The sequence below is a fragment of the Ursus maritimus genome, assembly GCF_017311325.1.
Source record: "Ursus maritimus isolate PB19 chromosome X unlocalized genomic scaffold, ASM1731132v1 scaffold_X1, whole genome shotgun sequence".
Classification (NCBI taxonomy): domain Eukaryota; kingdom Metazoa; phylum Chordata; class Mammalia; order Carnivora; family Ursidae; genus Ursus; species Ursus maritimus.
In genome coordinates, this window is record NW_024423319.1 from 30,376,282 (window position 1) to 30,401,575 (window position 25,294).

Genomic DNA, 25,294 nt, shown 5'->3' on the forward strand with positions numbered 1-25,294 from the left:
TATGTTCTCTGTTAAAAATCCACTATTTTGGTGTCTTCATTTGGATTTTTTGAAGTTAGCCTATGTAAACTGTCTCGATGTCCTTATTCTGGATTGATCCAGGCCCTTGTCCTCCACAAAGAACGTTCTGGGAGTGTTTCAGTATCGTCAATTTCAGTATCTTCCAAAGAAGATACATAAATAACCAATCAGCACATGAAAAGTTGCTCAACGTTACCCACCAGGGAAAGGAAAATCAAAACCACAGTGAGGTATCACTTCACACCCACCAGGATGTTTATGATAAAAACGACAGACAAAAATAATTATTGGTGAGGTTGTGAAGAAATCAGACCCCCTCCTCCATATATATTCTGGTGGGAATGTAAAATGGTAAAGCTGCTTTGGGAAACACTCTTGGCAGTTCCTTAAAAAGTAAAACATAAAGTCACCATATAACCCAGCAATTCCACTCCTAAGTATACAAGGAAGAGAACTCAGAACATACGTCCTCACAAAAACTTGTTCACATTAGCATTAATCATTATATCCAAAAAGTGGGAAAAGCCTAAATGTCCATTAACTGATGAATATACAAAATGTGGGATAGCCATGCAATGGGATATTCAGCCATGAAAAAGAGTGAAGTTCCTCATAAGAACTAGAATGATCAGTAGGGGAAGAAAGGGATAAAGAAAGGGATGGGTAATCAGAAGGGGGAATGAAACATGAGAGACTATGGACTATGAGAAACAAACTGAGGGCTACAGAGGGGAGGGGGGTGGGGGAATGGGATAGACCGGTGATGGGTAGTAAGGAGGGCACATATTGCATGGTGCACTGGGTGTTATACACAACTAATGAATCATCGAGCCTTACATCGAAAACCGGGGATGTACTGTATGGTGACTAACATAATATAATAAAAAATCATTATTAATTAAAAAAAAAATAGGGGCGCCTGGGTGGCACAGCGGTTAAGCGTCTGCCTTCGGCTCAGGGCGTGATCCCAGCGTTATGGGATCGAGCCCCGCATCAGGCTCCTCCGCTATGAGCCTGCTTCTTCCTCTCCCACTCCCCCTGCTTGTGTTCCCTCTCTTGCTGGCTGTCTCTATCTGTGTTAAATAAATAAATAAAATCTTTAAAAAAAAACAAAAAAGAATGAAGTTCCTTTTTACTGATTCATTGCTGATTTTTACCTGTTCACACTACAGCATGGATGCACCTTGAAAACGTTATGCTAAGAAGCCAGCCACCAACAGCCACATGCTATATGATTTCATTCATATGAATGTCCAGAAGAGTCAAATCCACAGAGACGGAAAGTGGATTCGTGGTTGCCAGGCCCTGGGAAAAAGTGGGGAGTGACTGCTAATTATATGGGATTTCTTTTGGGGACGATGATAATGTTCTGGAATTAGATAGTGGTGATGGTTGCACAACTTTGTGACTATAACTAAAACCTCCGCATTATACACTTCATAAGGGTGAATTTTATGTCATATGAATTATATCTCAAGTTAAAAAAGATACCTCTACCTCATCAGGTACTCATCCTGAGTACAGCCATTAAAATCAAAACCTATTTACAGGCACACCTAAAACCTGTATTATGCCTATAATGCGTAAATATAGTTCTTTGTTATATCTGGTTTTATGTATCTGCATATACATACGTGTACCGAAATATACATGAATAATTGAAAAAGTATCAGGAGTGTCCCAAGTAAAGCCGTCCCAGGTCACTCAGGCCAAAGCAAAGGAGGTTCTGGAGGCCCAGGACGCCCCCGCGCATCCGGGCCCAATGGAACGGCCCGGAAGTCCACAGGACTGCTACTGACACGTGACCAGCGTTGCGGCTGGGAACAGGCTCGACGCCCGTCTGTGACGTCATTTCTGCGCGACCCTTGTTTTTGGCGCAGGGTTTTCGGGCTGCTTCTGTGAAGGATGCCTAAAGTAGTGTCGCGGTCGGTAGTGTGCTCCGACACCCGGGATCGGGAGGAGTATGACGACGGCGAGAAGCCCCTGCACGTCTACTACTGTTTGTGTGGCCAGATGGTGCTGGTGCTGGGTGAGTAGTCGGGAACCGGAGGGCGTCCGCAAGAAGCGAAACTTCGGGGTCTCGAGGGCGGATTGCCTCTGGCTGTGAACTGGGGGGCGCGTCTCTGAAGATTGGTGGGCTTTTCTGCTCCATGCTGATGCTTCCATGTCCCACTGCAGGGCAGCTTTTCTGTGTAACCTTGTGAGTGTATCTAGGCTGCCCTCAAAACTAAATTCCTCCTTCGGAAAAAATAAACTGTTTATTCCCTTTCCTCTCACTCCGCCTCTAGAAACTTTGTAACCTTTCTGCTGCATACTAGAATGCTGTCGTATCTCTTAAACGAGAATAAAACGTTCCCTTGATCCTACGTTCTCTTCCAGCTGTAACCCCATTTCTTTGCTGCTTTTATAGCAAAACTTCCAAAAAGAGTTGCTTATATTGCCTGTCGCTGCATCCTCACTTCAGCCAGACTTCTCTTCCCACCTCACCATCTAAACCATATTTGTCAAGGTCAATAACTGAACCTGCTAGTAGTCCCAGTGGTCAGTTATCAATGCTCATTTTAGTCCTCACCTCAGTGTCATTTGACAAAGATGATGATTCCATCCTTCTTAAAACACTTTTTTTCAGTTGCTTCCAAGACCCCACAGTCTCCTGATTGTTCTCCTACCTTGATTTTGCCCCTCCCCAGTGTCTGGCTCCTTTTCTGACTCCGATTTTTAGGCACTTCAAGGCCCTAGGGTCCTCTCACCTGTTCTCAATTTGTACTCACTTCCTAAGTGACCACAACCATTCCCAAGCTTTAACTACCATTTACATGCCGATGCCTCCCAAATGTTCATCTTTAACCTACGCTTCCCCTCCAACTCCAGCTGCCTGTTCCCTGTCTCCACTTGGATGTCAGAGGGGTCTCTCAAAACGATCATGTTCAAATCGACTTCATGATCCCCTACTTCCTGCTCTCCACTGTTCCACCCTAGTGTAGTCCGCACTGTTCACCCAGAATCTCAGAATCAGTCATCACTTCTTTTTCCCCTACCTTACACCTATCCAATCCATCGACACATTCTGCCAGTACTTCCTCGAAAATCTATCCAGAATCCCTACTACTTTTTACCACTTGCATTTCTGCCACGCTAGTCCAAGCCACCATCATCCCTCACCTGGAATTGCCACAGCCTCTTACTCTCCACTCTTTGTCTCCAGTGGTCTGCTTTCTGCACAGCAACCAGAGTTCTGTTCCAAACTGGTGTTTTCCTGTAAAACCGAGAGTAAAACCAAAGTCCGTACCTAGACCCTGCAGGATCAGATCCTCAGCCACTTCTCGGACTTCATCTCCTAACACTCTTCCCCTGGCTAGCTGTACTCCAGCTACAGTAGCCTTCTTGATTTTTCTTCATCATATCAAAATGTCCTGCCCCAGGGCCTTTGGGATTGCGGTTTTCCCTGCTTGGAACCCTCTTCCCTTGGTGCTTCCTTATTTCATTCAGGTCTCTGCTGAAATATCCCTTCCTTAGAAAACTCTTCCCTGACTATCTAAAATGACACCCTTGTTACTCTTTGTCCTCTTACCCTCCGTGATTTTTCTTGGTAGCACTTATCACTATCTGAGATCACTGTCCATCCTCTTAATATCCTGCTAATTTTTTTTCGATTAGCACTTGTCATTATTCAAGGTCATATTATATAATTCTTTTAAATTTTCTGCCTCTTCCACTAGAGTGTAAACTTCATCAGGGCAGGGACTCTGCTTTGTCCTTTGCTGAATCCCCGGCAGTGTTTGAACGGCGCCTGGTACATGGAGAGCCCTCGAATCTTTGTTGTATAAATGAGTTCTCTTTTGATCCCCTAGAGTTGAATCTGAATTCTTGTTCTCCCTTTTAGTAAATGCGTGGCAAGTCTCTTGCCCTTTGTAAGCCTCAATTCCCTCATTTCTAAACTAGGAATACAAAATGTCTGCTCCAGCAGGTCATTGTGGAGATTAATGAACACGCAAACTGCCTGGTGCTCTCTTTAACTCCCCCGCCCCTTCCTCCATTCATCTCCAGGCACTGTGATCACTTGACTTCCCTGTGACCCGTTAGGTACTTCATTTGCATGATATCAATTTCCATCTGGTTTTTAACTGCACCTCATTTATTTCCTGTATGTTTTCATTGTTTTCAGATTGACACTCCTGGAGCTGGTTGGGTCATTTGCTTACCACGTGTAGCATAGCAGCGACCCTCTCTCTCTCTTTTTCTGAGCACTTAACCACTTTTCCCAATGCTTTCCTCATAGGCATTTTGGGAGGCTTGACTGTCTCGTCTGATTCTCATGCGTTAGAACACGAACCAAGTGTACCATGATCACAGAAACATTCATAGCAAACTTGCCATGCTGGGAGGGACTTTTGAGATATTGACATCTACTTGTCCTTCAAATAAGGAAAAAAAACCCAAGAGGAAGTAATTTGCCAAAGATCACCAAGATGGTAACAGAGCTCCAGATCTTCAGACACCAAGTCATTTTCAGTTGGGGAATTCAATAATAGGCTTCCATAAGCATAGTAATTATAGTAAAACATTACAGTGCTAAGGGCCCCCACTGAACACTTGTGATTGCCCCAGGCTATTTTTCAGGGGCTCTAGTGACCGAATCTTATTCCATTTCTTCAGACTGTCAGTTAGAGAAATTGCCCATGAGGCCCCGGGATCGGTCCCGCGTGATCGATGCTGCCAAACACGCCCACAAGTTTTGTAACACGGAAGACGAGGAGACCATGTATCTTCGGAGGTAAGAGGTTGATGCTGTCTGTCTAGGCTTTCCTTGTTGTGTTTCAGTCTGGTTCTGAGGAATATAAGGACCCCATCTAGTGCTGAGCAGGTCATCCTTATGGGCCCAGTACTTTGACATTTATGTTAGCTTTCTAACTTCTGCTAATGCAGCAAGACCCTTGCTGTTCTTTGTTGAAATGCTGCTGAGACGTGATTCTGTTGCCAATTTGATAGCTGTAATTTGTTTTTTTTGCAAGGAGAATGAGTTCATTTAACCTGTGATGTCTTGGAGCGTGCCATGTGCCAGGCACCAAGCTGGGGACTGGCTCTGTGGAGGTGACCATGAAAGAGCCCACGGCTCAGTGGGAGAACTGGCTATCTACTGTGATAGGATAAAATGCCGGTGTGGTGAGCCAAAAGCTATGGGAAAATGGATGGGGGTGGGTCATTCTCCTGAGTGGTGGTCAGGAAAGGCACCAAAAGATGATGACATTTGTGTTTGGCCTTGAACTAGGATTTCACCGAGGAGCTGAGGGGGCTGAGGAGCATCCCGGGGGGAGGGGACATGGAAGCATGGAAAGGAGCACTATGGTGTGCGTGGGAACTTCAGATGGCCCGGGTGACTTTACAGGAAGAGGTTCGTGAAGTAGACAGGTTTGGACCTTACCTGGCAGCAGGAGCCATCTCTCTCTCTTTTAAGCAGGGGAGTGACATGGTTAGATCTGTTTGAGATTTGGGAGTCCTTGGTTGAGATAAGGAATTGAAAGCTGGGAAGGGCTAACATGACACGGAGTGTGGAGCAAGAAGAGACAGGACCGAAGATATAATCCTGGGGAACATTGACATTTAAAAAGCAGACAAAATAAGTGGAACCTGGCGATGTAGCAAATGGGAGAAGAGAGTATCAGGGAGTGCGTGCGTCTGCCAGGGTGGTCACAACAGGTGCCTGAGGCCCCAGAGCGGTCAGCTGCAGGCAGTTAAAAAGTCCAGACGTTCCTTCACACACATTTCATTTCCTGAGCTCCTGCTCTGTGCTGCGTTCTGCCCTAGAAGCCTGCGGCATGCCAGTGTATTTATTTGCTGGGGCTCCTGCAACAAAGTACCGCCAACTAGGGGGCTTAAAGCCACAGAGATTGTCTCACATTTCTGGAGGCTACAAGTCTGAAATGAAGCTGTTGGCAGAGCCATGGTGTCTCTCAAGGTTTCAGGGGAGGATCCTTCCTCGGCCCCCACCCAGCTTCCGGTGGCTGCCGGCAATCCTTGGCATTTCTTGGCTTGTAGATGCCGCACTTCTGTCTCTGTACCATCACATGGCCTTCTCCCTGTGTCTCTGTCTCTGTTCTTCTTCTTTTCTTTTTATAGGGACACAGGTCACATTGGATTAAGGGCACATTCTAGTCATCTACATGACCTCACTGTAACTAATTATATCTGCCACGACCCTCTTTCCAAATAAGGTCACATTCTGAGGTTCCTAGAAGGACGTGACTTTTTAAGGGATACCATCCAACCCACTACAACCAGTAAACAAGCAAAGAACCCTGCCTGTATGGAGCTTGTATTCTAGTGTTGAGCTGGGAAAAGCGACAGGCTGATGTCTTGCTATGTTAATTTAAGAAACCAAACTGTTGTCAGCCCACACTAATGAAAAGAAGTACCGCTAGGTGACATTCAATAGCAAATCAGGCCTCGAGCACCATTATGACAACTGGGCTTCTAGAATAGTGCAGCTGAAGAGGAAATTGGTTTTATACAAGATACAACTTGAGGCCAGTAATACAACCAGATTATAAAACTGATGAAATCTACAAGGGAATGCCCTTCGGGAAACATGGGGAAAACACTCCATTATGGTAAATAGGAAGGTTGACGAGATGCCCTATCTAAAGCTAATCCGTTGTCTTGTGCTTTTTCTCCCTCCATTAACCCCTATGTAGTTTTCTGATTTTGAAAATTGCCAACTGAGTGGCGCCTGGGTGGCTCAGTCAGTTAAGCGTCTGCCTTCAGTTCAGGTCATGATCCTGGGGTCCGGGGATCGAGCCTCGCATCAGGATCCCTGCTCAGCGGGGAGTCTGCTTCTCCCTTTCCCTCTGCCGCTCCCCCTGCTTGAGCTCGCTCGCTCGCTCTCTCTCAAATAAAGAAAATCTTTTTTAAAAAAAGAAAATTGCCAACTGAGTGACTTTAAGATCACTAAGATACTTATGATGTATTCATTATATATATCATAATTACATATAATAATGTATAACAGTAGTACTATATATTGAACGGACGTATGTCATTCAGTTAATACAGAAACTGATTTAACAACACAGCCAGGCCACAGGCCCCCATGGCACTAAAAGGCAGACGCCCTCACCTCTAGGCCAGAAAACGGCGTGGCCTTAGGCTGAAGTAGAAACCCCAGAATCAAACCAGCCTCGTCCTGGAAGTGAGCCAGCTTTGGGACCTAGCCTTAGGGCCAGGTATTGCCCAGGCTCGTGGCCTCTGGCCAAATGACTCTGTTGGGCCAGAGAGTTCTGAGTTTACCAACAAGGCAGGGTAACCTTTCCCCCAGTTGACGTAGTTCCTGCTGTAATCATGAGCAGTCTGTCCAGTGGCCCACTCTAGCTTGCTCCCTTGCTGGCCAAGGGGACATCTCGGCTTGCTCTCCCTCCTGAGCCAGCTGTGTGTGAGAGCATTGGTTGCTGAACACGTGCAGTCTGCCCACCATATGCCCTGGAGCCCAGGGTCATGTGAGGGCTCTGCCGGTTGAGCATCCGGCTCTTGATCTTGGCTCAGGTCTTGGTCTCAGGGCCGTGAGTTCGAACCCTATGTTGGGCTCCACGTGTGGAGTCTACTTTAAGAAAAAAAAAAAAAAAAGAGTACATATGCCCTGGAGTCTATCGCGGTCCACCTCCGAGTCTTCCATTCTAAAGTTCCTCTCTTTTGACACTATTGTTCCCCGGGCCCCCTTTCCCATCCACCAGTCCCACCATTGCACATCCAGTGCTTTTCTGTCTGTCTCTCTGTTGACCCTGCCTCCCTTGATGCTCTCCTTCCTTGATTTCTGTGAAGCTGCTCTTGAGATTCTCCTGCTTCTTTGGCATTCTCAGTCTTCTGGATTCTTCTGCCTCCTGCCCTTTAAATGTTGGTATTCCCCAGGGCTCTGACCTTGGTCTTATCCCCTCTCTGTACTCTCCTTGGACGTTCTCATGACCTTTCATGGCATCCATTACACTTACACGCTGATGACTCACGAAATCTAGACCTGCCTACACTTCTCTCCTGTACCCAGAACTGTTTACCTAACTGCCTGCTCTGCCTCTTCACCTGATTCGATCTCCGATCCGACATAACTAAGGCCAAACTCATCGTTTCTCTAATAAGGAAACACTGCAGATGGACTGACCCGGCACCACTATGACAGTCTTCTTTTATACCTGCCTATATAAGGGCACCTGCAAAGTTACGGTGTATATTCCAGCGCCCCCGCCCCACCAAACAACCCCTGCGATCCTGAATGTGACTTCACTTTGCCAAGTAAAGGGGATAGAAGTAGAAGTTGTTGGGTGGGGCTTCCAAAGAAAGGCCTTTTTACTCTTCTATTCTTATTCCTCCCTGCTTTTTGGGGAAATGGACATGGTAATTGGAGCACCAGCAGCCATCCTGGGACCAGGAAGGAGAGGCCACAGGACTTGCAGAGCTTTCACCACTACTGTCCTTGGGTCCCGGTCACTGCCATGAACCACTTTTTTTTTTAAGAGAGGGAGAGAGAGTGGGGGGCAGGGGCAGAGGGAGAGAGAGAGGGGGAGTCCCAAGCAGGCTCCATGCCCAGCATGCAGCCCGATGTGGGGCTTGATCTCACGACCCTGAGATCATGACCTGAGCCGAAATGAAGAGTCGGACGCTTAACCGACTGAGCCACCCAGGTGCCCCTCTTCGGATATCTTTTACAGAAGAACAAACCATTGTGTTGAAGCCATTGCAGGCAGGTCTCTATCAGCCAAACACAGTTCCTTCCTTCCCTTCCTCCTACGATGACACCCCCGTTCATGCAGTAGCCCAAGCCGGAATCTGCAAGCCAGTCCTCCCTTTGTCTCATCCATCCCCAACCCCCACCACCCCTGCACACATCCAGTCGCTCACCATGTCCTGTTGACTCTACTTTCTAATCTCTCGTGGTTGCCTCCTCCTGTTTAGCCCTACCGCAGTGCCATCTTTCCAGTACCTACCATCGCTTGCTTGAGCTGTTGAAGTAGCCTCTTATCTGGTCTTTTTGCCTCTCATTTTCTCCTCCAGTCTGCTGTCTACTGCCTGAGTGGTCTCAAATGCACATGACATCAGTCTCCTGCTTCAAATCTTTCAGTGCCTCTTCATCACCTACAGCAGTCCTTTTCAAACATTTTTTAGACAATGAATCCTTTCTTCAAATGAAATGCTTGTCCAGAAGTATAAATAAGCAGGAAGCTGCTGTGACTGGGGAAGAGTTGAGCCCAACCCATTAAGACTCCTCCCCTTCCCCTCTCCAGTTTCATTTAGGGGTCATGGTGGAGTACAGTTTTAGAAATCATGGTTAGCGGGGTAAAATTGAAGCCCGAAGGCTTTCTGTGGTCTCGCCTTGGCCTGCCTGTTCATCCTTGTCTCCTGGTACTCCTTGATTTTTTTTTCTTTTCTTTTTCTAAGTAAGCTCTATGCCCAGTGTGGGGCTTGAACTCATAACCCTGAGATCAAGAGTCTCATGCTCTACCAACTGAGCCAGCCAAGTGCCCCTTGATTTTTAAAAAAAATAACATTTGTCATCTCATACAGTTTCCGTGGGTCAGGAATTCAACAGCAGTTTAGCTGGGTGGTTCCCATGTCTTCCTGAGGCCGTGGTTAAGAGGTCGATCATGGGTGCGGTCATTTGAAGTCTTGATTAGGGCTGGGGGTTCCACCTCCAAGGTGGCTCACTCATGTGGTTGGCAGCTGAGTGCTAACCGTAGTTCCTCACCGCAAGGATCTTCCGTAGGGCTGCTTGAATATCCTTGTGTTGTGGCAGCTGGCCTCCCACGGCGTGAGTAATTCAACAGAGAGCAAGGTGGAAACCACAGCATCTTTTATGACCAAGACTCAGTAGTTACGCACCATTATTTCTACAGTGCCCTCTTGGTATTATGGGTCAGCCCTATTCGTTTTGGGAGGGGACTATACAGGGTGTCAATACCAGGGTGCAAGAATTATTGGGGGCCATCTGAGAAACTGCCACAACCAGGGAGAATGTTTTGTTCTTGGCCTTCCCTCCTTCACATAATCCTAGAGATTAAGGGTAGGATAGAAAACCAAGGTCAGTTAGTGCAGATATCTAGCTCATCACTTCCTTATACCAGTTAAATATCTTGTCTCGGGGCGCCTGGGTGGCTCAGTCGTTAAGTGTCTGCCTTGGGCTCAGGGCCTGATCCCAGAGTTCTGGGATCGAGCCCCACATCAGGCTCCTCCGCTGGGAGCCTGCTTCTTCCTGTCCCACTGCCCTTGCCTGTGTTCCCTCTCTTGCTGGCTGTCTCTCTCTCTGTCAAATAAATAAATAAAATCCTTAAAAAAAATATCTTGTCTCACTTACATGAACTTTTTGAGAGCAAGAATCCTGCCTTATACTTCCAAAACCCTTAGTACGTCTTGCCTGACTCTTGGCACATAGTTAGAATAGATAAATTGTTATAAACTCGACAAAATCCCCTTTGGCATTGGTATTTGAAGATTAACTCGTTGAGAAATATATAGTCCCCTTTTTTTGAAATCCTGTGTTTTCAAAGCTCAGGCCTATGAGATTGGCTGACTCCAGGATTCTAGAAGTCAGTTGTATGGTGGATGTCGCCCTTCAGGCTGAGGGTGAATTTAGAGTCCCGGTAGAAACCAGGAGTGACACGGAACCTAGCAAGAACTATTGCTAGGGCCCTAGTCCCATGGTGCACATTGGACATAAGCAGCACTTGTACGCGGAGAGGCGGGGTGTTAAACATGGTGGAGCAGGACCACTTTGTGACTTCGAACAACTCACTTAACCTTTTTGGGCCCCAGTTTCCTTATCCCTTAACTAATACCCATGTGTTGTCAAAGAGCATCCAGGAGTCTCTGCGGTACCAGAAGGACCGTAAATAGTTATAATGACTTTGGAAGGCACTTCGGCATTATCGAGTATAGTAAAGACGCATCTCATTTATTCCTGTGCAATTCTACTCTTGTTCATATGCACCTTTGTGAAGTGACTCTCAACCCCGGCTGTGTTAGCACCATCTGAGGGAGTTTTTTAAAAAAGTCCTAACACCTCACCTCCACCCTCAGAGATGTAGTATTTTGAATTGAGGGGTAAGTCATGTATCATAAAACTCACCATTTTACAGTGTACAATTCAGTGGTTTTAGTATATTCACGAGGTTGTGCAACTGTCATCACCAAGTCCAGAGCATTTTCACACCCCCCCAAAACAAACTTTGTACCTGTTAGTAGTCATTCCCCATTTCCTTCTCCCACAGCCCCTGGCAACCATTAATCTACTTTGTGTCCTTATGGATTCGCCTATTCTAGACACTTGACTAAAAAGGAACCATAAATATTGTAGCTTTTTGTTTCTTGTATCTTTCATTTAGCATGTTTTCAGGGTTCATCCATAATGTAGAACGACTCATTATTCTTTTTTGTGGCTGATGATGTTCCATTGTATGGGTATACCATATGTTTATCTGTTCATCAGCTGCTGGGCATTTGGGCTGTTTCCTTTTTTTTTTTTTTTACTATTATGGGTAATATTGCTGTAAACGTGTGAACGTGTGTAGAAGATTTTATGTGAACATGTTTTTGGTTCTCATGGGTGTATACTTAACGAATTGCTGGGTCATATGATAATTCTATGTTTAACCTTTTGAGGAACTGGTATAGTATCTTCAAAAGAGGTTGCATTCTCATCAGTAATGTATGAGAGTTCCACTTTCTCCACATTCTCACCAGTGTTTGCTATGGGCTGTCTCTTAGATTATAGCTGTCCTGGTGTGGTTTCGATTTGCGTCTCTCTGCTGGCTAATGACGTTGAGCATCCTCTCGTGTACCTTTTGGCCATTTGTGTATCTTCTTTGGAGAAATGTCTATTCAAATTCTTTGCCCATTTTTTAATTGGTGTATTTGTCTTTTTAATTGTTGAGTCCTAGGAATTTATATAGTATGGGTACTAACCCTCTATCAGATATATGATGTGCAAGTATTTTCTCCCATTCTGTGGATTGCCTTTTCACTCTCTTGATGATATTCTTAGAAGCGTAAAAGCTTTTAATTTAATCAAGTCCCATTTATTTTTTTTCTTTGCTTGTGCTTTAGGAGCCTTATCTAAGAAACCATTGCCTAATTCAAGGTCTTGAAGGTATATGCCTACATTTTCTTCTAAGAGTTTAATAGTGTTAGCTCTTAGGTGTAAGCCTTTCATCCATTTTGAGTTAAATTTTTTTGAGTTAATTTTTTTAGATGGCGTCAGGTAAGAATCTAATAAATTCATCCTTGTACATGTGGCTATCCAGTTATCCTGGTACCATTTATTGAAAGTCTGTTCTTTCTCCTTTGAATGGTCTTGGTACCCTTGTCAAAAATCAATTAGCCATATATGTATGGGTTTATTGTGGACTCTCAGTTCCATTCCATTGATCTGTGTTTATGCCAGTACCACCCTGTCTTGATTACTGTGGCCTTTGTGGTTTTGAAATCAGCAAATATGAATCCTCCAACTTTGTTCTTTTTCAAGATTGTTTTGGCTATTCTAGATTCCTTTCAATTCCTTGTGAATTTTAGGATCAGCTTGTCAATTTCTGCAAAAAGCCAGCTCTGATTTTGATAGGGATTGTGTTGAAGCTGTAGATTCATTTAGGGAGTATTACCATCTTTTTTTAAAAATTTTTTTAAAAAGATCTTATTTATTCATTTGACAGAGAGAGAGCCAGTGAGAGAGGGAAAACAAGCAGGGGGAGTGGGAGAGGAAGAAGCAGGCTCCCAGCGGAAGAGCCTGACGTGGGGCTCGACCCCAGAACTCCAGGATCACGCCCTGAGCTGAAGGCAGACGCTTAACGACTGCACCACCCAGGCGCCCCTAGGGAGTATTACCATCTTAATAATGTTAAGTCTTCAGTCCACGAATACGGGATTTACTCCATTTATGTAGGTGTTCTTTAATTTCTCTCAGCAATGTTTTGTAGTTTTCAGTGCACAACTCTTGCACTTATTTGGTTAAATTTTTCCTAAGTACTTTATTCTTTTTGATGCTATTGTAACTGGAATTGTTTTCTTTTCTTTTCTTTTTTTTTTTTAAAGATTTTATTCATTTATTCGACAGAGATAGAGACAGCCAGAGAGAGAGGGAACACAAGCAGGGGGAGTGGGAGAAGAAGAAACAGACTCATAGCGGAAGAGCCCGATGTGGGGCTCGATCCCGTAACGCCGGGATCACGCCCTGAGCCGAAGGCAGACGCCCAACCGCTGTGCCACCCAGGCGCCCCTGGAATAGTTTTCTTAACTTTATTTTTTATTGTTCATTTTTACTATATAGGACTACCATTAATTTTTATATATTGATCATGTAACCTGCAACCTTGCAAAACTTGTTTATTAGCTCTAATTATGTATATGTTTGTGCATTCTTTAGGGTTTCTATATGTAAGATCGTGTCATCTACGAGTAGAGATGGTTTTCCTTTTTCCCTTCCAATCTGGATGCTTTTTATTTCTTTTTCTTGCCTAGTTGCCCTGGCTAGAACTTCTCATACGATGTTGAGTAGAAGTGTTGAGAGTAAGCATCCTTGTCTTGTTCCTGATCTTAGGAGAAAAGCTTTCAGTCTTTCACCATTATGATATTAGTTTATGTAACTGTTAGGTAACTTAGTAACTGTGGGTTTTTCATAGATGCCCTTTATCAGGTGGAGAAAGTTCCCTTCTATTTCTAGTATATTAAAAGAGTTTTGAATTTTGTCAAGTGCTTTTCTTCAGTGTCTGTTGAGATGATCATGTGTTTTTTTCTCTTCTGTTACTGTGTTGTCTTGCTTTTATTAATTTTTTTATATGTTGCACCAATCTCGCATCTTGGGATAGATTCCACTTGGTCATGTTGTATAATCTTTTTTATATGCTGCGGGGTTCACTTTGCTAGTAGTGTTTGGTTTTGCCTGTGTATTCTTAAGCAAGATTGATCTCCAGTTTGTTGTTGTTGTGCCTTTGTTTGGTTTTGGTATCGGGGTGATACTGGCTTCACACTATGAGCTAGGAAATGTTTCCTCCTCTTTTGAAACGTTCGTGAAGCATTGGTACTAATTCTTCTTTGAACTCTTAGTAGAGTTCACCAGTGAAGCCACTTGTTCTGGGCTCTTCTCCGTGTGAAGGTTTTTGATTACTAATTAAATGTCTTTGCGCGGAATAGTCTATTCAGATTTTCTGTTTCTTTTCCAGTGACTTTTGGTAGTTTGTGTTATTCTGTTGTTCTAGGAGTTTGCCCATTTCATCTCGACTATCTAAATTGTTGCCATACGGTCATTCATAGTATAATCTTACAAATCTTTTTCTGTCAGACCAGTAGTACTCTTGATTTTTTAAAGTCCTCCTAACATTAGACTATTTGTAATTCCCTGAGTATGCTGTGCGGTTTTGGCTTTGCATGCGGTATTCCCACTGCTTGACATACTACTTTCTATCAGGACTGTTGGCTTTCAGTCACCTCCTCCTGAAGCCTTCCATGACTGCCTCAGACAGACTTGGTGCTCCCACCTCTGCGTTCCCATTACATGGTATACATTTCTTCATTTAAGAACTTAACCTCCATGATTATAATTTTCCTCACTCAACCGAATTCTTAAAAGAATTCTTTCAGCCAGGGTTTATTGCATGTCTGTTTTGTTGCTCGCCTCTGGGGATAGAGGGTCAGACAGGCATGGTCTCTGTTAATCTCTGATCTCATGGACCTTACAGTCTAGTGGGATGACAGAAAAATGAAGTCAGTATGATTATGGGAAGTTCTGTGAATGAAACAAAGGGCTCATACAGAGAAGCTCATGAAAACCTCTTTGAAAAGGTGGCGGAGACCCCGAAAATGAGAATGGGAAAGCAGTGAGAAGAGCATTCCAGGCAGAGAGGAGTGTGTGTGAAAGGTCCGAGGTGGGAAAGCACTTGTTTGCTCAAAGAACAGAAGGCTGGTGTGGCTAGTTCGTAGGGAGGGAGGGCGGGCATCTGTGGGATGAGACAGGGCCGGTTATGCGCTCAGTTGGTGCCTAGGAGGTCATGGTAAGGAGGCTGGATTTTATTCTAGGTGTCTTAGGAAGCCACTCTTGCCGCTGTTTAAAGAATGATTTGGAATGAAACAGTCGTGGAAGCAGATTCTAGAATAGCAGTTAAAGTTTGTATGTTAGGTATGAATTTAGAATGGGGAAGGCCTAACTGCATACCACACGCACGCATGCGTGCGTGCATACGCGTACACACATTCTGTTGATTTGACTGCACAGAAATCTGAAATTTCCACATCGGGGGGAGCCAAAGACAGACATCGTACTGGGGAAGAAATATTTACAAGGCCCATCAACATTTGCAAGTCTCCTTAATAGAAAAGAAAAAGACAACTCAGTAGGCAAAAGATATGAACTGACAGTTCAGCCAAAAAAAGAAACCACAAATGCCTATTAAATATATGAAAAGATGCCTAACTTCACTCTTTAAAAAAAGAAATGCAAATTATGAGAGCACAGTTTTCACGTGCCAGATTGGCACTTGTGCAATTTAATAACATATTGTGTTGGTGAAATTGGAGAGAAACAGGAACTGTCACATTGGTGGTGGGAACATAAACTGGTTCAACTTCCTAGAGAGTAATTTGGCAGTATTTATCAGAATTTAAAGTGGATACACTTCTGGGAATTTATCCAACAGGTAAAAGACATTTCGGTTTATCCACACAAAAGAATACAGTGCAGCCCTTATGAAGAATGAGGCACGTCTTTGTCAATTGGTAAGGAAGGGTCACATACGTATTTTCTAACCAGGACACATTTTTAAGCAAACAAAGAAGTAGAGAACAGTGTAAGGTATGCTGCGTTTGTCTAAAAAGGAAAATAAAATATGTTTTCTTTATATATCAATAAGGATTCTTTGCTTTTATCATCAACTATCTCTAGGAGGAACAGAAGAAACCAGAAACAATATTTGCCCCCAAGGAAGAGAACTGGGTGGGTGAAGGGTGGGCGGGGAGGATATTTTACTTTTCTTTGTACTCTTGTATATACCATGTGTGCATATTGCCTATTAAAAAATGGAAACAAACGAGGGGAGGGGACGTGAGGAGACCAGTCCGGAAGCGATGACAGTCGCCCGAGGAAGAGCTGCTGGTGGCCGGGGCTAGGATGGTGGCCGGAAGGTAGAGCAAAGCAGGCAGGTTCAAGATCTTTTTTTGGAGATAAAATCCAGAGGATTTGCTAATGGACTAGGTGTGGTAAGGGAAAGAGAAGAATCAAGGATGAGTCCCAGGTTTTTGTTAAGCATCTGGGTGGGTGGCGGTCTTGTGGGCTCTTGGGCGTGGTGGCCTGGGCTTGAATTCAGCCTGTTCTGCCTCCTGCCTCTGACCTGGGGCAAATCATGTGGCCTGTGCTTAGGAGCCTTCGTCTGTAAAATGTGAATGGTGGTAGGAACTACCTCTCCGGGTTGCTGTAAGGCTCAAAGGACTTAATCCCCGTGTGCCTGAGCACAGGGCCCGCGTGCTTGCTGGTATGATTACTGTTGTTGTTATTGTTATCACCATGACCCTGCCCGCCGCGGTGCCTGTAGCTCCCGCTCCTCCCCACCCGTGTCAGGGAGATACCTGACCCGCATTAGGGGCTCAGGAAATGGGTGGGGGAGGCAGGAATGTTTTAAAATTAATACAGGTTTAACTAACCGGTTCATCTAGGAAATGAAAACTTTCGAAAGGCCCTTTTAGCATTTGAAGAAATGAGGTAGTGAGGTGGGTAGGTTATGAGATTTGTTCATATCTTTTTTTTTTTAAATTCCATTTTCTGCACAGGCCTGAAGGCATTGAACGACAGTACAGGAAGAAGTGTGCAAAGTAAGTATTTAACAGCGTGCGTTTGTCCAAGCATAAGAAAGAAGAGGCAATAATGTATTCGGAAAAGAATTACGTGGATACAGTTTCTGGTGTGTCTTTATCCTTATAATCCCAGCTGCCTTCAGACTTCAACTACACAAACACCAGTATGCTCCTCGGACAGACTAGTCGAAGTCACATCTCTGACCAGCTGGTCACAGAAAAGGTTTTTTTTTTTTTTAACATAGTATCATTTTTAAAGTAGAGATGTAATTTATATATGATAACATTTGCCCTTCTTTTTTCTTGTGGACTCTCTACGCCCACTTGTAGGGCTTGAGCTCACGACCCCAAGACCAGCTGTCACATGCTGTACTGACCGAGCCAGCCAGGCGCCCCCCCAATCTGCCCACCAAGCATACAGTGTGAGAGGTCCCTGTAACAGCAGCGCTGCCCCGATGCAGGACATCCCCCGGCCCCCCTGGGCCCTTTGCGGTCAGCCCCCAAATTACCCCCCACCCCCTCAGCCGCTGGTCCGCCTGCTCCAGCTACAGTTTCGCCTTTTCTAAAACAGTGATCTGAATTCTACGACGTGTGTTCTGCTACATACAGTACGTAGCTTTTAGTTTGCTCTCTTTCCGCATAACGCTTCTGGGTTTCAGCCAAGTTGTTAGGTTTATCGATAGTTTGTTCCTCTTTATGGCTGAGTCGTATTCATGGTGCCAGTTTCCCTCCTCACCCCTCGAAATGCATTTTGAGTTGCTAACGGTTTTGACTGTTCTGAATAAAGCTATTCTGACCATTCTAGTATAAATCTTGGTGGGGACATGTGTTTTGTCTTGGAGTGGAATTGCTGGGTCATACAGTAAATGGAATATAGCGTAATGTAATCCAGACTCATTTATAAAGCCTCTTGTAGGCCCACAGACCCAAGAACTTTAGACACTGTTCTTTAAAGCTATATATCCATTTCCAGCTTTAGGCCGTTAGTAGTGAGAGTACTAAACTACAGTGAGTTTCATCTTGTTGATGGCACGACAGTTACATCTCGGCTCTCAGAAGACTCAGGCGAGGAGAATCAAGGCACGGAAATAGCTAAGAAGGCATTTGAGTTCCCAGCCACACTGGAGTCGTTAACTTTCTTCTATGTCTCTCTCTTTTTTTTTTAAGATTTGATTGTTTTTTAAAGATTTTATTTATTTATTTGACAGAGAGAGAGACAGCCAGCGAGAGAGGGAACACAAGCAGGGGGAGTGGGAGAGGAAGAAGCAGGCTCATAGCGGAGGAGCCTGATGTGGGGCTCGATCCCATAACGCTGGGATCACGCCCTGAGCCGAAGGCAGACGCTTAACCGCTGTGCCACACAGGTACCCCTAAGATTTGATTTTTAAGTAATGCCTGCACCCCCCGTGGGGCTCAAACTCACAACACCCCAAGGTCAGGGGTCCACACTCCACCGACTGAGCCAGCCAAGCGCCCCCCCATTTTATCATGTCTTATGAGTCTACTTGATGTAGCTGAAAAAGTGCAATAAAACTGACCAACCAAAGCAAGCGTGACGATTACTCCAGAGCGCTTTGCCAGCCGCTGCAGTAGAACACTCCCCCTCGACACTACGAAAACCCAAACAAAACTAGACAAAACCCCCACGCTGGGTACCCAGACTTCTTGAAAGTATGGCAGCAGTTTTTTCTTCCCCCTAAAGATATACCTGTTTATTAGAGAGAAAGAGAAGGGAACCCAAGCAGACTCCTCGCTGAGTGCAGAGCCCAACGCGGGGCCCAATCCCACGGCCCTGAGGTCGTGACCTGAGCTGAAACCAAGAGTTGGAGGCACCACCCGGGTACCCCAGTGTTTTTTTTTTTTAATATATGTATTGTTAGAAACTTTTATTATTTTAAAATTGTTGTTTATTTTTTTAAGTCATCTTTCCACCCAGTGTGGGGCTTGAACTCACAATCCCATGATCCAGAATCGCATGCTCTCCCAACCAAGCCAGCCAGGCGCCCCAGAATGGCAGCAGCTTTTACTGGAAAGCAAACAGTAGCAGGAGCCAGCATTTCCCAAACTTGTCCAGCGATAATCACTTGGGATGCTGAGGAAAGTGACAGATTCCCAGGCCTCAGCTCCCAGATGTGCTGAATCAGGATCTTCGGAAGGTAGGACCTGGGAATCCGAGCAGCAATTATAACAAATTCTTACTTGTTAAAGCGATTCCTCAGTGATTCTTATGAAGTAGTTTTGGGAGACACTGGAAGGAGTGAATCCCTAGTTTATGCCACAAACAAAACTGTTCCCGCGTCTGAGCACGCTTCGTGAATCGGTGTTTTGGGGATTTGGATGCCGAGCTTCCCAGAGGTCGACTCTGCTGTTTGCAGGTGTGGACTGCCGCTCTTCTATCAGTCCCAGCCCAAGAACGCCCCCGTGACCTTCATCGTGGATGGAGCAGTAGTCAAGTTCGGCCAGGGTTTCGGCAAAACGAATATCTATACCCAGAAACAAGAGCCTCCTAAGAAGGTAATGATTGAAGGGGACAGACTGGTTAATGTGGCTCCGAATCTGTGGCTCGCCCTCCATCTTTAAAGCGGCTTCTAATGAGGACGCGCCCCTTCTGGATGCATTCTTTGTTAAGAGGATGCCATTTTTATGTGTAAGCAGATGTTACACGTAACACCTATCATGTGTTCTTTTTTCTTTCCTACGGCTGTCCCAGGAGCTAAGTTAGAAATGGCATAGTTTTGATTCACATCGATTTCCTTTGAAATGTTGTCTTTTTTCAGTGTGGACAGTTAAAACGAAAGGAAGCAGGCTCAGTTTTGAATATACTTTTAAAAGCCTGGATGGCAAATGTTAGAAAAATAGACTCCAGATAGAGAAAAAACCCACTGGCACTTTCAGATAGGCCAGTCTGTCCCAAAGAGGTGTGTCCTCCCCGCCCCCGCAGCCGCCTCCCGCTGCAGTCGGGCATGGGCGCACGCGCGCACACACGCGCACACGCATGTGGACACACGCGTGCGGCTCACAGAGCCTCTTGCAGTGCACGAGACTGATTTCTCCTGTGGCCCCAGGTGATGATGACCAAACGGACGAAAGACATGGGCAAGTTCAGCTCTGTCACCGTGTCTACCATTGATGAAGAGGAAGAGGAGATCGAGGCTGTGAGTGCTTCTGCTCTCGAGGGAGCTGGCTTGTGGGGTGGGCCCGGAAGGAGCGGGGACTCTAGAACCAGCGCATTCGAGTAGCGGAATAATTCGAACCTTTGCTCCTAGGCCTTGCTCTGCTAGTAAGAAACTAGACACCGGGCCGGTTCCTGTTTCCCTGGATCCCAAGGACATCTGTAAAATGAGAAGCAGGGAGTTGGACGAGATAGGTGGCATTTTCATACTGTGTTTTGAGTTGCTTTCAGGGGGTGATTCTCATCCCTCTTCAGCTTAAAACCTATCGGACTCCGCAGTTTCAGGTCCTGTCCAGTCCGGCTCGAGTGGTTCATGAGGCTGTCCTGGGCAGTAGTGGCGATTACCTTTATGGTACTTCAGTGTAATGGGGTTCACAGAGAGATGTTATCTGTTATTTTTCAAATGGTCAGCCAAGACCTGAGCTCTGCTGGATTACTGAGAAGCTGATGCGTTCAGAGGGAACAGAGTCCCATTTCAGGAATGATTTTGAGACCTGCATTGTATGAATTGCTACTTGAAGTCTCTCTGACTCACTGGTACTGCTGGGTTACGGGGGCTGCTTTTCTTCCCTCAGAGAGAAGTCGCCGACTCGTACGCACAGAACGCCAAAGTGATTGAAAAGCAGCTGGAGCGCAAAGGCATGAGCAAGAGGCGGCTGCAGGAGCTGGTGAGCGGCCCGGGGCGGCAAGGGTTTCTCGGTCTGAGACACCCTCCAGCAGTCAGGGAGATCCTGCAGGAAGTCTGTGCGAGGCTTCCTGGCGTAGTTGGCAGCTAGGTGTCTACCCCTGGGCTGTAACGGTCCGTATACCGTGCTCTAGTGACCGCGGGCTCCAGGCCTGAAGTTAGAGTACTTGTCAGCCAGCCCTGACCAGAATGGTACTTGAACCTGCTACCCGGGGTCCTGGGTCAGGAGGTCGAGGTCAAGGTCAGGTTCGTGGACGTGCTCCCAGGATGTGAGGGCGTACAGCAGGGCTACATCAGCAGCACCAGGACGGGGGCCTGGTTGCTTCCTAAAGCCCCGGGGCCGCCCCCACTTTCATGTTAACCTCGGCTCATGGCTCATCGTAGCGCGGGCACACTTCTGTTTGACGGCGCCTGCAAGCTGTGTCTTCTTGATAATAATGTACTTACGCTGTTTCTTTAGAATCGTCCAGCACGGCCTTGGTGCCTCATCAGAGGGTGTGCCGGTCCATTCGCGTGACCGTAGAGGATTCTCTGGTGACAAAGGTGGTGGGTCTTGGGAGCGGCATTACCATCGCCGTCATGGTGTAGAGCCGTGCCTATCCCATTTGCCAAAGGGAGGGACCAGGGCTTGCTTCTTTTTTTAAATCTCCAGTTTGTCAAGAACAGATTTGTAATTTACAAAATGCCATAGAAATGCATTTGCCTCAAGTGCTTTTATTAAATTATTTTATTTTGTTATCACTCTGCCAAATTACTATGTAAGTTTCGAAATGCTAACTCTCGATTTTCATACGTATCTTGCATGAACCAGCAACAAACCTTGTTCCTGGACTGCACAACCTGAAGTAACACCGTTCGAGAACAGTGTTTCTTTTCCTGTTCTGCCAGGCATAGGATACTGATATACCACAGTATTGATTCCCTTGGCGCTTTGAGGGGCCTGGGGCTGTAGGAGCCCTGCACTGATCACCTCTGACCGCGGCCTCTTAACCATGCAGACACCGTCGTTTTCTGTGTGCACCAGAATATCAGAAAGTTCGGAAATCGGTTGCTAGAGATTCATAACAATTTGCCAACCACTGTTCTAGTTTCTGTACTAAATGAACATGAAAGGATAGTGTTTGGGCAGTTAGAAGAAGGAAGGAAAGGAAGAATTTCATGGCACGTATCAGGGCATATACTTTTCTTCCTTTTCAGGCTGAACTGGAAGCCAAGAAAGCAAAGATGAAGGGGACCTTGATTGACAACCAGTTCAAGTGATCAGGACCCTTCTCTCAACCCAGACCTGAGGCAAGCGTTTACATGAGGAGGAAAAAGAACGGTCTCTTGACTCCATGGACTGTGGCCACCTTTTTGCCCCAGCAGAAGGCTTTCCATTGCTTCTCATTGATTCCTCCTACTTTCGGTGAGGTCTTTGAGTCCATCTGCCCTGCTTTCTAGAGATGGGTTTTCTGAATCTTTCCGTATATAGGTCTTCTGTACTATTTTTTGTCCATTTGATGTAAACTTCTTCAGCTGTGTGGAAACTCTGTGAACACATCAGTGCTCGAGTGTGTCTCGTTTCTAAAGTAGCTGTTCTTATTCCTTCTTCAAAGTTAATGTTTATAGATTTTTGAAAAAGTATCATGATGTGTCATAGAAAAAGTGGCATAGATTATATTTAAAGTTCCAGCAGCTCTGATTCTTTTAAGTGACTCTATTCTTAGGCAGGGATTGGCTATGGTTTAAAACTGTCTACTGTCAGAAAAAAATCAGTGAAAAGCCAGAACCTACATACAGCTTCCTTTAAAAGCTTCACGTTCAGAGAAACTTCCCCGGTGACAAACTACAGAAATGATCCGTGAAAGTATAGTCTTGCTTCCTTTCCTTCAAATGGTGAAGCTACAGGTGAATTATTCTTGATCGGACTTTGTACTTAAAGAAGGAACAGCCAGATTAGAGTGAGGGGGGCGGGTAGGGTAGCCCAGATCTACATGAAAATGGGGTCTCAGTGAGCAACCCAAGGTAGCTACCGTCCCGTCGTCCCGTCGGGCAGCTGAGAAGAGCACTGCGTCCGCATGTGGGTGTGGGAGGGAGACACAGAGTAAGAAATGATACTGAGACAAGACAGAAGTATCTGTTGGCTAGCTTGCGGTTCACATTTGCTATTTGTAGAGGAGTGTTGTCTATTTAAATATTGAGGGGCGCCGGGGTGGCTCAGTCGTGATCCTGAGGATCGAGCCCCGTGTCGGGCTCCCTGGTCAGCGGGGAGTCTGCCTCTCCCTCTCCCTCTCCCCCAGCTCTTGCTCTCTCTCTTTCTCTCTCATGCACGCGCTCTCTCTCACATAAATAAAATCTTTAAAAATAAAAAAAAAGGTAAATATTTAATGTCACGCTGTTTCAGTGATAGCAGTGTGGAGTGTTACGTATGTGTTTTTATCTGTTCACCTGTATTACAAGCCGTCGGGGCCGGACGAGGATTTTAAGCTCCCCGTACTCTCTACGGTGGGTTGCACTTAGCAGTCACTCAAGACATGTATGTGAGGTACTGTTGGGAAATAATAGGGCATTTTTCTTTGCTTTTTTCCTGCCTTCCTTATTTGGAAGGCAAAGTAGGTTGGAGTAGGGGGGTAGATGTGAGCTAGCAAGAACTGGGAGAAAGAGGGGCGTCTGGGGTCCTGGGAGAGCCGGGTGGGGCTGTGTTACCATCTTTCCAAGTTATTCTCCTGCATCCAGTGAGGTCTTTGCAGCTGAGTCTTCCTCTCCACCTCATTTCCTGTCGTCGTTCTGAAAGATACCTCCCCAGCATGTGGGTGGCCACCCATAATCTCACAGGGCCTTGACCTCACCTCCAAACAGTGACCTTCCCCTGCACGTCACTTTAGCCACCAACTCCCAGGACCGCGGCCCGGCTGCCACATCCACCACGTCTGACATCCAGACTTGTGCTCCTTGATCCCAGCCTCCTAACATTGCTACTCTCGTGCTCTGACTTCACTAAACCGGTTTTGTTTGTTTTTAGATTTGAAGGGTGGTTATTTTATTAGTACTTACGTTTACCAATGAGGATAATGCTCTTTAATGGGCACTTTTACGATGTGTCACGTGCCATGGAAAGCACTTTATGGGTATTATCCTAATCTAAACCAGACGACAGTCCTATGAGATAGGTCTAAGTGTTCTCATTCTCATTTCTCAAACGAGTATCCGAGGCTCCGAGAGCATGAGTTTCCCAAGATCCCATAGCCAGGAAGTGCTAAAGCCAGAAATCTGACTATCAAACTAGGCTGAAATGTTTCTCCTGTGGGATTTTTTTTTAAATCTATTATTGAGAACAGATAGCAATTTCATTTTGAGAAACCAAGTAAAATGCGATATAAAGACACTTACATAGAGAACTCCCTGTAGCAAATCTGTCGTCACCTTTCCACATATTTTTCTGAAATATGTGTCCTTAGATGCTAACCCTAAACCATTTTAACATCTGGTTCAAATTACGCAGTTTGCTTCATCTTTAGGACTGCAAATCATGATGGCATTAGCACCAAATAAACATGTGCTCCTTAACGTTTGCTTCTTTCGTATTGAAATACTTACTAAAATGATATGCCATCGTTTCTCTAGTCTCTTTATTTCCTTGTAGGATTTTAGCAGCAAATACAGTGTTTTCCTGTTGGTATTAAGAGCCATATTGCAATTTTGGAGAGTCTTACTCTGTTTTCTTTTGTGTGTGTTTGTGCACATTGTCAACTGTACTAAAATAGTAAAATGTTGTGAAATGTTTCCACGGGAATAATTGGTTACATTTGGAAGTGTAATTCTACTGCATAAGAGAAATTGAAAAGCTTTTTAAAAACTAGCTCGTCTCCACCATTTTGCGATCCTGATTATCACTATGGACCACCTCCCTCTCTTAAGGAAAAAGCTTCCCTTTTTAATTTCCTTGATGTTTTATTCTGCTGCTGCTTTGCCTCTCTGACTACTCTGTTGTGTTGTTTTTTTTTTTAAGATTTTAAAAAAGATTTTATTATTTGTCAGAGAAAGAGCGCAAGCAGGGGGAGCGGCAGGCAGAGGGAGAAGCAGGCTCCCTGCTGAGCAAGGAGCCGGGATGCAGGACCCGATCCCAGGACCCTGGGATCCTGAGCTGAGCTGCAGGCAGACGCTTCACCCACTGAGCCACCCAGGCGTCCCCGGCTACTCCATTTTTTAACTCTGTTCTAACAAAGCACAGTCCATTACACTTGAGCTTTTAGTATCTGATATTCCTTCAGGAAAACAAAAAACATCACTTGTGGTGAACTAAACCTTACATGTCATACAACCTTGATCTTCCTGTTTTCTCCCGGTATTGCCATCCTGTCACTACCCGTCTTCTTTCCGAACCAGCCTGATCCTGTGGTTGGGGATCTCAAGTCCTCTCACCTTCAACCCTTCTGACCTTGAGTTTGTTTTTGTTTTTTTTTTAAGTAGGCTCCATGCCCAAGTGGGGCTTGAACTCACAATCCTGAGATCAAGGGTCGCATGCTCTACCGACTGAGCCAGCCAGGGGCCCGTGACCTTGAGTTTTTATCTTAAGGTCTTCGAATCATTTTAGATGCACAGAAAAGTTCCAGAGAGAGTTCAGAGAG

General features: G+C 45.4%; 1 protein-coding gene and 1 pseudogene across 1 annotated transcript; one reads left to right on the forward strand and one right to left on the reverse strand.

Annotated features, from left to right (window-relative positions):
* The first annotated feature begins 1,874 nt into the window (after positions 1 to 1,874).
* Positions 1,875 to 22,361, forward strand: STEEP1 (STING1 ER exit protein 1). Its single transcript, XM_008706959.2, has 7 exons — positions 1,875 to 2,050; positions 4,678 to 4,795; positions 16,807 to 16,848; positions 19,206 to 19,344; positions 19,896 to 19,985; positions 20,578 to 20,670; positions 21,885 to 22,361. The coding sequence occupies exons 1-7, from the start codon at positions 1,927 to 1,929 to the stop codon at positions 21,945 to 21,947; spliced, it is 669 nt and encodes a 222-aa protein (XP_008705181.1). The 5' UTR covers positions 1,875 to 1,926; the 3' UTR covers positions 21,948 to 22,361.
* Positions 22,362 to 22,427: 66 nt separating this feature from the next.
* LOC121103905 lies at positions 22,428 to 22,543 on the reverse strand (annotated as a pseudogene).
* Positions 22,544 to 25,294: the final 2,751 nt, after the last annotated feature.